Source organism: Pristiophorus japonicus, chromosome 16 (genome assembly GCF_044704955.1).
Source record: "Pristiophorus japonicus isolate sPriJap1 chromosome 16, sPriJap1.hap1, whole genome shotgun sequence".
NCBI classification, from domain to species: domain Eukaryota; kingdom Metazoa; phylum Chordata; class Chondrichthyes; family Pristiophoridae; genus Pristiophorus; species Pristiophorus japonicus.
In genome coordinates, this window is record NC_091992.1 from 24,628,038 (window position 1) to 24,641,045 (window position 13,008).

Sequence of the window (13,008 nt, forward strand, 5' to 3'; positions counted from 1 at the left end):
TGAAAGTCGAGTTTAATGCATGTCGGCATGCAGATTGTAAAAAGGGCATCGTACTGAAGACGCGTGGTCTGCCATGGTTCAATTAGGCATTATAATTAAATAGGTCGGGTTTCTGGCATGACCCGGGGAACTACTTGGAAGGAGACTGTAAACTATCTTGAACATTCAGCTTGAATGTTCATTATAGTTGCTAAGGTTCAACCTGCCAGAGGGTTGAAATTTGGAGATCTACAGTCTAGCTGATGGGAAAGAAGGACCCACGTCGTCAGGGATTCTGCTCCGGTGTTGCTCAGCGACCCCCCCCCCCAAATCTTCCTCCCCACAGGCTGATTACAGCGTGGCCTTAGCTGAGGCTATGAATTAATTCTGAAATCACACTTGCAGTTATCTTTTTAAATGTCGTCTGTAGAAGTGCTGATTGCTGAGACCTTAGCATGTGTGTCAGAAAATCTAGGACAAGACCAACAAAAAGTAAATAAAGAAGGCGGCAGCCAGCTGAAATGCCTCTAAGAATGTTCTGTGTTCGCATGCTGCTGCCTGTGCTGCCTTTATTATTTGCGATCCAGTCAGATTCAAGACAGCTTCAGTTTAATTAATAAATTGCCACTTGGATCTTATCAATAATGTGTATCATGTGGCATTTGAAATGGAGCCAGCACCAATTTGAAGAATCGGGTTGCTCTGTTCCACTGACACAAACTCGCTTCTTGAAAAAGGTAACCGGAATAATAAAATGCTTTAGTCAGCATTTCTATGTACAAGTGTGTCTCAACTTGTTTGGTCATTCTAAAAGTGAGCTGAAATCTAAACGTTGTTTCTCCAAATTTTAAAAGAAATCTTGAGAAAATTATTAGGAAGTGTTAATGAGCAAATAATTAGACCTCCAACACGTGCTGTGTCATCAGATGACATTGAGGAATGGATCATGCTCTTGAGTGTCTGAATGAAGCGTTTGAAGTTTTGAGGTACACTGGAATTTTCGAGTTTGATGAGAATTCAGATTGTGGAAAGTAGAATAAATTATGGTTTCTCGTTTAATGACAGGATATCTTGGATTGGCCAACATCCCGTACGTTCTTCTACTGGCGCCTGCGCAGGTTGCTTTTGGAAGATACCGTGAAGAAAAAGATCCTGGACGCGAACTCTGAGCTGACTGACGGACAGATTCAGGCAATGCTGAGGCGCTGGTTCGTGGAGGCTGAAGGAGCGGTGAAGGTAGGTTTTCAGGGAGCTGTAACTCGACACCTATGCTATCTGTTACTGCCCTGCTACTAGAGTAGCATTGCACAGTGTGACTGATGGAGGAGTTTGAGGAGAGCCAGCCGAAGATGTACAGCAGAGGTGCTGTATGCTAATTGTTCTTGCCCTCCCCTTGACTAAGTGTCTGAGGTGAGGGAATGTCTCAATAGTGTTGCTACATGGTTGATGAAATAGCTTGGTGACCTGCCCAATCCCACATCCCTTCATGTTATCAGTGTAGCCCGTATAGTTTAAAACTTTTTATTTTGTATTTTACAAGGCCCAGCCCAGCAGGTCTGCAAATTGTGTCTTAAATCAGCTGAAAATCAAATCATTCAGCAGTCAATGAGAGGCAGTAAGGGATCGCGTGCCTGTGTAACGGGGAGGAAAATAACTTGCATTTCCATACTGTTCATTGCACGCAGAGACAAATCTCGGGCTGCTTTGCAGGGTGGTAAATGGTGGGGAAAAGAGTCTGAAGCCAGCCAAAAGCAAAGGCAGCAAAAACCCTGTTTGTGCGCATATACAGGGTTTCCACAACACTTACGGCAAAGTTACGGCAGCAAAGTGGGAACAGCTCCAGGGTGATTCCCGGCAAAGGTCTGCGAGGAGAGACGAGGTTTTTGAAGGTGGCAAGGCACAGTTGGGAGTTTTGGAGGGTGGGGCAAGGCAGATGAGGGAGTGAAGAACAAGAAGTAAAGCGACAGACCTCACAGAAAAAGCAATTGACAACTGTATGGAAAGTGTTGCCTGCCATACAGCCCCTTATAGGCCAGTAAGAGGGGAGAATACCCTTACTTGTGGTAAATAGGCACTATAAGACCAAAAGGGAAATACTGTGGATGCTGGAAATCCTGAAGTAAAAACAGAACATGCTGGGAAAGATTCAGCAGGTCCGGCAGCAACGGTGGAGTCGGGATAAATGGTTGTCAATCAGTAACAAGTGGGGTGCCGCAGGGATCAGTGGTGGGACCCCAACTATTTACAATCTAGATTAACAACTTGGAAGAGGGGACTGAGTGTAATTTAACCAAGTTTGCTGATGATACAAAGATGGGAAGAAGGGTAATGTGTGAGGAGAACATAAGGAGGCTGCAGGAAGACATGGACAGGCTAAGTGGGAAAGAATTTGGCAGATGGAGTACAATGTTGGAAAGTGTGAGGTCATGCACTTTGGCAGAAAAAATCAAAGAGCAAGTTATTATTTAAATGGAGAAAGATTGCAAAGTGCCGCAGTACAGCGGGATCTGGGGGTACTTGTGCATGAAACACAAAAGGATAGTTTGCAGATACAGCAAGTGATCAGGAAGGCCAATGGAATATTGGCTTTTATTGCAGAGGATGGAGTATAAAAGCAGGAAAGTCTTGTTACAGCTGTACAGGGTATTGGTGAGGCCACACCTGGAATACTGCGTGCAGTTTTGGTTTCCATATTTACGAAAGGATATACTTGCTTTGGAGGCAGTTCAGAGAAGGTTCACTAGGTTGATCCCGGGGATAAGTGGGTTGACTTATGAGGAAAGGTTGAGTAGTTTGGGCCTCTACTTATTGGAATTCAGAAGAATGAGAGGTGATCTTATAGAAACGTATAAGATTATGAGGGGGCTTGACAAGGTGGTTGCAGAGAGGATGTTTCCATTGGTGGGGGAGACTAGAACTAGAGGGCATGATCTTAGGATAAGGGGCTGCCCATTTAAAACAAAGATGAGGAGAAATGTCTTCTCTGAGGGTTGTAAATCTGTGGAATTTGCTGCCTCAGAGAGCTGTGGAAGCTGGGGCATTAAATAAATTTAAGACAGAAATAGACAGTTTCTTAAAAGATAAGGGGTTATGGGGAGCGGACAGGGAAGTGGAGCTGAGTCCATGATCAGATCAGCCATGATCTTATTGAATGGCAGAGCAGGCTCGAGGGGCCTTATGGCCTACTCCTGCTCCTATTATGTTTTTATGGGGGGAGAAATGAAGTTAATGTTTCAGGTCGATGACCTTTCATCAGAACTGAAACAGAATACAAGTGGGTCAGGAGAAGGGGACCCACACGACAAACTAAACTAAGAAATCTGCTGGCAGATTAAATCTAGTGATTCTGCGGAATTGCTTTCTCTGTGGAGGAACAGTTCCCTGGGATCACGGTCTCCCAAGTTATAGCACAAGGCGCTCCCAAAGGACAAAAGTCTAAATACGATAAAACGCAGAGTTGATTTTATGAAATTTTGTACTTCGCAAGTCAAATGATGGGAATGGAACATTTGTTACGTTTTGCATCATAAGCCCTTCTATAGCACAGCTAGATGTCAGTTTAAAGATTCTCTCTACATCAGAAGATCCGTTTCTATTGCATTAATCTGGACTTTTAATTTTGCACATCAGCCATTCTTGTTGGGAAATGTGTTCAATTTGCAAGCATTACAACAACAACTTGTATTTATATAGTGTCTTTAACATAGTGAAACATCCCAAGGCGCTTCACAGGATTATTATAAGGTAAAAAATATGACGTCCTTCCCCAAAAAAAAATCACAATTATACAATTTTTTTTAAATGCCAGAACCCAGTGGTGTGCAGAAGTGCCGACACATTCAGGATTGAAGGTGCTGAATTATATGACATGATTAGTGGGCATCTTTTCTCATTGTGAACTACGTAGATGTGTGCAGGCACTGTATACAATCTGCTCCTCTTAATTCTATGTTGGTTAAGTCTAATTATCTGATCATTCCATTTTTTAGCACTAAATTCCCACTGTGCTAAATTATTTGCTGTTTATTGGATCATTTGAATTTTTAGTGCAAATAACAACTTCAAATTATCAGCATTACACTCTATGGTGTAGTTTAATAGACGGTAAAAGTTCAAAAATAGTAGTTATGATTTGCATTTTCCTGTAATCTTCTAACTCGACTGTCACAATCTGATCCATTACTTAAAGTTAGTTTTTTTATATCATTTTATATTAATTGGATGTTCCTTAAAGGCTAACTGAGTTTGCCCTGTGCTCTTTCCAACACAGTCGGAAATTCCCCTGAATAATGAAACTTTTTACCATTAGCAATTCCGTGTTCCTTTTAGTTTTGTACAGCAGTGCTGCAAGTGTGTTATTGGAGCACTCGGTGTGATGTCTTTTGAACGTCAGCATGTGCTGTTGTTTACATGTAAATCTTATGCTTGCAAGCAAGTAAACACCCCAGGGTTTTAACTTGACATTGAAGACCTGAAAAGCCTTCCTAAAAATCAAAAATTGCGAAGTGGGACTATTTCAGTAAAAATAGAACTAGTTCCAATTAAAATGAACTGAAAAGATCAAAGTGGCCGAGTCAAATCTAGAGTGCTCTCTTATCCTCCCATTTGAGACACTGCTCCAGTGGCTCCTCACGGGGCTAATAACTGACGAGATGCATGACAGAAGCAAAATAAGAAAATAAAATTCCAAACTTTGCCAGAGCCAAAAAAAATGACTGTCTCCAACCTTGGTCATATAATATTGCTTCAAACATCCGTCAACGCACAAAGCAAAAATACTCTGGAGTCATGCCAATTTCCCCAGGTATATGCAGGCGTTTCGCTAACTAATACTTACAACAATCAACTCTGATTATATTAAGCTACAATTAATCTGCACCCTGGAATGTGTTGATAGGAACTGGCGTGCTGTTACTTAATTAAAAGCAAAAGGATTAAAAATATTAATGGTATTAAATATTCTCCTAAACCACAAGCGCTGGAATTCTTGGGTAAATCTGCTCCTCTTATGTGAGCTTAAAATGAATAGTCATTTACATCCTTTGAATCTTCAACCTCACATGCCAAGTATTACTTTGTTTGAGCTTATGACGGGCTCCACCATGAATATGCATTTCCGTATTAGGAGCTGTCAGAGAGACATTGGGAAGCATTCTCGTGCAGCACATTTGGTTTATGGAGCCAAAATTTAAAAAAAAAAAGAAGCAACCAAAGAAACTGATCTTAAAAAGCAGCCTCCAGATTTCGACTTGGCAGTAGGAAAGGTAGTCACAAAGCCAAACAGTGACCCACAGGTAACGGGCAGGGAGCAGTGCCACTCCTCGTGACCTGGATCACAGCAGAGCCCTGGGAACAAAACTTTGCATTTGATGAATAAACTTGGGAGGTTGGGAGGAAAAAATTGGGGTAGAGGAGAGAATGATTTTCTATTTTTAAAATATTTTCTCTTTGTTCCCAGTTCAAGTGACCATTTGTCAAGTGTGAATCCAGACAATGGTTGTCAAAAGGTTATTGAACAATAGAGGGCATTATAGCCAAGCTTGGTGCTGTTCTCGCCTAAGGTCCACATATCCACCTTTCCAGCATTGGATGGGAGTCAGGAATGGGAATCCTAGCTGATTTTTCTTCTTTCCGTTCCACCCCAAATCTTGGGCCCCTTTTAATGCTCCAACAGTCACCTGAACTAAGCATAGGCCGGGGATTGAAGCTGAGTCATTCTATTCTGTGTGGTTTAGTGCCACGCTGAAAGGTCCCGTTACCCACAAAGCCATAGAAAAGCGGTAGGTTTATTTTTAAATGGCCCGGATTTTGCTGCAGAAATAACGGTGAGGCTAACTGTGCTCACCGTTATTCTAGAGTAAATCGGACAGCAACCTCCGGTGACCACACATGCGCAGTTAAAGACGGCAATCGGGAAGATACTGTCGGAGTTGCCCTGTCCCTCCAGAAGCTGCACTCTAACCAGTACCTGACCTCGAGACTCAGCATTGAAACACCTGGAATGGCGTGAGGTTGCTGTACTTGCAATATAGATACCCACTAAACATGCCAGAAAAAGTTAGGGCTTGTCTATTCCAGTGTAACAAAATCTTTCTAACAGCTTGATGAGTCTTAATTACTTCCAAACAACCTCTCTGGCACTGAAAATTGACTTTTACAAGTGTGATGTTCCATTCTTTCAAATTCTAATTATTGTTGGAGATTTTTTTTTAAATAATTTACTTTCTGTCTCTCTTCTCTCTCGCTCTCTCGCTCTCTCTCTCGCTCGCTCTGAATACCATCTTCCTTTCCCTTTCTTTATTTCACTTTCTGTCCATGATTTGGCATTAAATATTCTAACTTACACTTCCTGGTTCAGACGCTCAGTAAGGATTCTTCAATCTGATTGGTTAAGGAGACAGGTCCCAGATCCCCTGTAGAGGGCGCAGTGCTGAAATGGATTTCTAATCACCGCAACTTCCAGTGTAAAAGCCCACAGAAAATCTGTGGGCCAGTGTAAGTGTAATGAAAGGCTGACGCTGTTCATTCACTGCTGATCACAAAATTCAGGCTAGTATGTTGAAAACACTCCTAATCTGCCAAATACATAAAGTGCCCACTTGAATCACTGATAGGGCCTCGGAAATCTGCAGCGTGGGGCTGTTCACTGAGTCAGATTACAGTTATATTGCTTTGTATGCCTCTGCGAGTGGCACTGGGGCCAATGACAAAGGTGCACAAAGCATGTATGCACAGAGCTCTGCTTCGTGGACCGCTAACTATTAATGTTAGGGGAGTACAGGTGTGAGTGGCAGCTTTCTGTTACCATTGAAATCTTGCCTGAGCACTTCTAAAATGCAGCATTGCACCAGGCAGGAGTTATCTCACCTGCTATTGAAATCAAACCAAAAGTAAAAGGAAAACCTGCAAGTGCTGGAAATCTGAAATAATAACAGAAAATGCTTGGAATGCACAGCAGGTTGGCCAGTATCTGTGAAGAGTAAAGACAGGTCACGATGTTTCAGGTGTAGGCCCTGCATTAGAACATATGCTGTATTTCCAGCATTTTCTGTTGTCAGGAAATCGAGCCAGTTAGCTTGCTCACCGGAAGGGATCTGGCATCTCTTTCTTTCGTTCACTCAGGTATCAGATTGCTGACAAGTTATATTCCTACCTTTTTGAGTTGATACGCGTTCTGAAACCACCTTGAATTGAAGTGGCAATCTTTGGCAAATGATATGCTTAAGCGGAATCAGGGAGTAGGCTGCTGCATCATCTGCCCCTGCTACTCGAGCGCTGACTTTGCATACTGGCCGGCCCCTAATGAAATGAACCTATCTGCAGAGCTCCCCAAGAAGATGACTTTGCCTCTTTCAACAGGTCTCTAAGGAGCTTGTAGCAAAATGGGTTCACCCAGGGTGTTTAATTTCCTTCCAATCTTGTTTAAAGAGTCAGCCATTTGACCAACTCGGCACTGAAGAAAGCAGAAAGTCCTGTGAAGTGCAAGGCTCTATCCTGAGGTTGTAAAAGGCTCAGCAGTTTTAGTTCGTAGTGTCTGCGTGATAGATGAGGGTCAAATAAAAAAAAAACGCTCTTTACTGAAAGGCATCCTCGAACGTTTGACTTGAAGACCTGTATACAAGTTTCTGCAGTTTTCTAGTTGCTATCGGGAAGAACGTTCTCATAAAACCAATAGAAAAAGAGGTTATTTGGTACACTGACAAACACCTTGTACCTTTTAGACTCCAGGGCTACAGATAGCTCATCTCATGCAGCTGGAGGCTTGTGGCAGTTGAGGACCAAGGCAAGGAGGCAGGAGAGAACCAATCCATCAATTAACTGTTCACTGCAAGAGCTCCACAACTACTTCAGTATCACAACAGAGCTACTGTCTTCAAATGCCTATGAAATGTTAAAATATAGTTCAAACTATCATCATCATCATCATCATCATAGGCAGTCCCTCAAATCGAGGATGACTTGCTTCCATGTCAAAAAGTTCACAGGTGTTTCAATGAAGGACCTAAAAAATCTTGAAGATGCCTGTGCTTGGATTTTTTTAACGTGTGGTGACCGTTGCACACCAGCCACCACACGGGCTTGACAGAGCTAGGTCCTGGTCCAGTAGCAAAGGCGACTGGAGACCAGCTCTGCTGCACGGACCTAGTGCGCACACATATCGCAGTGTGGGCTAAGCCCTTGCCTCTTCTGGGTCCCAAACTTGCGCCGCTCCTGGGCCCCGAACACGTTCCTCTCCAATCTCTCACGCTCCTTCGCCCTGACCTCACCGCTCCTGCAGTACCTGCCCACTCTCCAATCACCGATCTGGACCTTGATGACTATACAATTCATTTCACTGTGTTATATCACTAACATAAGATAAGATAAGATCGTATTTATGGATGAGAAAAGACCAGCAGAGCGCAACCTATCCGTTAGATACTGCAACCTTGTGCACCATCCTCCCCAGCTGGCCTTAATGCCAATTCCCATGTGATGTTAAAAAATCTGTGGCTAATGTCAACAACAACAACTTGTATTTATATAGCACCTTTAATGTAGTGAAAGGTCCCAAGGAACTTCACAGGAGTATTATGAGATAAAAAAATTTGACACCAAGCCGCATAAGCAGAAATTAGTGCAGGTGACCAAAGGCTTGTTCAAAGATGTATGTTTTAACGAGCGTCTTGAGAGAGGATAGAGAGGTTTAGGCAGAGTTCCAGAGCTTGGGGCCTAGGCAACAGGAAGCACCACTTGATTGGCACCACATCCACCACCTTTAACCTTCACTCCCTCCACCACCGGCGCACCGTGGCTGCAGTGTGTACCATCTATAAGATGCACTGCAGCACCTCCCAAACCCACAACCTCTACCACCTAGAAGGACAAGGGCAACAGGTGCATGGGAACACCACGTTACCCTCCAAGTCACACACCATCCTGACTTGGAAGTATATTGCTGTTCCTTCATCGTCGCTGGGTCAAAATCCTGGAGCTCCCTTCATAACAGCACTGTGGAAGTACCTTCACCACACGGACTGCAGCTGTTCAAGGCGGCGGCTCACCACCATTTTCTCAAAGGCAAATAGGGATGGGCAATAAATGCTGGCCTTGCCAGCGACACCCACATCCCATGAATGAATTTTTCAAAATTAGCTTGCAGAATGAGAATGGAGCCTGGGACTTTGGTGTGAATGGCTCATTTACCCCACTACCACTGGCTTTACCCAAAGGACCATTAGGAAACTAGCTGAATAGCTGTTGGATATTGTGCCCTATGTTTTATATTAGGCCATATAGTTTAATACATTAAAATAGTCCAGGAAGGTAACTCAAACTTCTTGTTGCACAAAGAAGTTGTTAAACACATTGGCCATCTTTCAGGATATGCCTACTGTCCAGGAGTTGCTACAGGGTCCAGAGCTACCAACTACATTGAGATTCCTAGATCATGGTGCAAAAAACAGTAATTTAACACATTTATAATTCCATTTTAAGAGTCAGGAAAATGTTTTACTTTCAAATTTGTTTGCGTAGCATTCCGCATAAAGTTACAGCTGCCTTTACGAGGAAGTTTTAAGTTGCTTCACATATATGATCATGTCTTCTTTCAGCCACAGGATATGGCCTCACAGTTCATGAGTACTAGAAGGAGCTTTAAGAGGACCTTTATTTAGATTTAAAGAAACTTCAATAAACTGAATAGGTTAACTTCCAGAATTAAACCCCTTCTCCATCAGATCAACTATCTGAACTGGATAAAACCCAATGGCAATACTAGCAGAATCCATTCATTATTACTGTCATTAAGTTCTATTTTAACATCACCAGATTTGCACCTGAAGATTTCCATTCAGTTTTGGTTGCATTTGAGTGCTAACAATGCTCTTCACTTCCAGGCTTATCTGTGGGATGACAATAAGGACGTTGTAGAATGGCTGGAGAAACAACTGCTGGAGGAGGAAGGAGCTCGGTCAGTCATTGATGAGAACATCAAGTACATCTGCAGAGATTATATTCTCAAACAGATCCGAAGGTGAGGCTCTTTACAGAACTGTCCAAATACTGTTCCTCTTTTTAAAATGACTGGTATTACAGTTTATAAATCTCCAATAAATATATTGAAAGTTCTGTGTATAGTGCACATCACACTTTAAATAGTGATAAGTAGCACAAAAATAATTAACGTTAAAAAAAGGTCTGTCATGCTTTTATGAAATTTGCTAGGAACCAATCAAAAAGCCCCACTTTGTTGCTATCTGCTGTCTCTACACTTTCTCAAACGTTTATTATATTCTCCAACTTAGTGTGAGCAATGCCACCGGAGAACCTCTAGTTTGGGGCGAATGGGGAAATGAGCATTTCTGTGCTTCTCCTTGTGTACACTAAACTATTTTGCTTCTTTCAGCTGTTTCGCACAGCAGTGGCAGAGGCCTGGGAGTTAGTTGCTTCTCTACAGTGGGGAGCAGTATGGTGTAAGGGCAACAAAGAGGCAAATAAGCTAGATCCTGGCAGCAGAGCCATGCAGTCTGGGCCGATGGGGCTTTGTTTGCTGTTGCACAGTTAATCTAGAATACATTTCTGAGATTTGCTTAGTGCCTGGAAACAGTCAGTGGTACAACTACCGGGGCTAAAGGGGTGAGGATGAGGAGGGCATGTCTTCCACCCCAAAAAACTACCAACCCTCCCCCCTCCACTCCAGATCCCAGAATTTCCCCCCGATGTTCCACCGGCTCCGTATACGTGGGACCTCTGCATCCTCTTGTCTACAAAAACAAGTGTAACAAGCTTGTGACTGTTTTTCCTGACTTTCCCGTGTAATTATGTTCAGTATTCTGTGCACCAGTGCTACAAAATGTGCATTCAGCAGGAGCCCCGTGCAGCCAGTCCAAAGATAAACACACTGTCCATCAACTGTTTCCCCAAACTAAGCGATTTATCCAGCACGTCTCTAAGTGATTCTCGGAAGGTCCTGCAATTTGCATATTTTTTTTCTTTCCCTGGGGCCTTGCACAGCAAGGTATTAATTTTCAGTTAGGCTATGCATGTGTGTATTAACAATCACACCTATCTGGCTGCATTGCACGGCTGAAGGGTTCTGTGCAGGTAGGTGCAGTAAGCAGACTGATTTGGCTCACTCACTTTAAATGCTGCACAACGATCTGAAGATATTCTTACACTGATGGAGTTATTTTACAAAATCCAAAATCCAAAATTGCACTCTCGAACTGCAAGGCGCACCTTCTGTAATGTAGTCCTTAGCTAGGGGATCTTTCTGGAGTTGAGTCCCTCCGGCGTGTACTTTGTATAAGGCCACTATTTGACTTTTTTTAAACAAATAAAAAAACATCTGGATCTATCCAATTATTTTCTCTGCCAATTACAAGAAGAATGGAAAAAGTTCTGCAACTTATAATACCAGACTGCTTGCTTAGACTCTATGTCTGGCCTGAAGGCATTAACTCCCCTCTGGGGTACAGTTCCATGGGTGCCAGATACTCTCTGGTGCTTCTTCCAAATAGCCATGTGCAAGTCTGGATGGTAAGTGTCGTCAGATTACTCAACAGCAGGGTTGGGAGTGAGGGGCAGGGCTGCAGCCCATCCCTTTCTCACCCATCATCCACGCAAGTGCACCCGTAGGTGTACGTTGCATTCTGGTTCTGTTACTGCACTAGCAATCCAGAGGCCTGGACTAATAATCTGGATGCTGGGGGATTTAAATTCAGTTAATTAAATAAATCTGGCATTTAAAAAGTAAGGATCAGTAATGGTGACCATGAAACTACCGGATTGTCATTAAAAAAACCCAGCCGGTTCACTAATGCCCTTCAGGGAAGGAAATCTGCCGTCCTTACCCAGTCTGGCCTACATGTGACTCCAGACCCACAGCCATGTGGCAGACTCTTCACTGGAGTTTGAAGCGGCCGAACAAGCTGCTCAGTTGTACCAAATCACTACGACAAAATCAGCACTGTGGGAGTACCTTCACCACAAGGACTGCGGCGGTTCAAGAAGGCGGCTCACTACCACCTTCTCCAGGGCATTTGGGGATTGCCAATTAATGTCGGACTTGCCAGCATCCCACAAACAAATACATTTTTTTTTTAAACCTCGCCATGTGTTTGTTCAATTATGATGAGTGGAAACAATGCCTGATTATTTTTTTTCTCTTTCCCCCCCCCCCCCCCCCCCCCCCCCCCTCCCTCATGGCTTCAGGTCAGACAAGGCCAAGTAAACCTAGATCAGAGGTTCTCAAACGTTACTACTTGGTCCCTACTTCCAGATTGATCAGCTCCACGCCCGCCCCTATCAGCATACGGTTTGATAGTTTAACCCTTTAATGCCCAAGCATTGTACAAAGTGTACAAATTATAATACACATGTACAACTTAAAATCCACCATTGGACAATTTCTCCATGTACCCCCCCCCCCCCCCCCCCCAAGGGATGTCTCGTGTACTCCCAGAGGTGCACGTACCACAGTTTTGGAAACCCTGATCTTGATTGACACTTCCATGTCGTACTAGGGAAGTGCTGCTTTGTCAGAGGTGCTATTGTTCAGATGCCACATTAAACTGAAACCCCGCCTGTTTCCTTGGGTCACTGTAAAAGGTCCCATGGCACTATGTGAAGAAGAGCAGAGTTATCTCAGTGCCTGGTTCGTTTACCTCCCTCAACCAACTGCTCCGAAACAGATTGCGTGGCCATGGAAATTTCAGGCAGAGATCATGAGAGATTGACAATGGAAAATCAGAGAGACGGATAGAGTCACGGTCGAGAGGAATCACTGTAGCACAAGTTGAAAAAGTGTGTCGATTCTCGTCCTCGCAGACCGTCCCCCTCCCCCCTCCCCTTCCCTCGCCCCCCCCTGCTGTACTGACCTCATCCCAATCTGGGGAGGGTGGAGCATTTGAGAACCACTTTAAAGTTCAACTTAAATCTGACATTAAATTGTGAAAGCAGCCAGCAGTTGTAGAGATGATATTGGCTGCATCATGAACATGACGCAGTGGACAATTACAGCAGGTGTTAAGTAATGGTGTTGAAGGA

At 43.5% G+C, this 13,008-nt stretch overlaps 1 protein-coding gene across 4 annotated transcripts in view; it reads left to right on the forward strand.

The window, feature by feature from the left end:
- The window catches only part of acaca (acetyl-CoA carboxylase alpha), a 272,671-nt gene that overhangs the window by 255,415 nt on the left and 4,248 nt on the right, over positions 1–13,008 (forward strand). For all 4 annotated transcript variants that reach the window (XM_070857142.1, XM_070857145.1, XM_070857143.1 and 1 more), the window contains exons 53-54: positions 1,045–1,215; positions 9,858–9,994. In XM_070857142.1, coding sequence (XP_070713243.1) covers positions 1,045–1,215; positions 9,858–9,994 — 308 coding nt within the window. The remainder of the gene's footprint in view (positions 1–1,044; positions 1,216–9,857; positions 9,995–13,008) is intronic.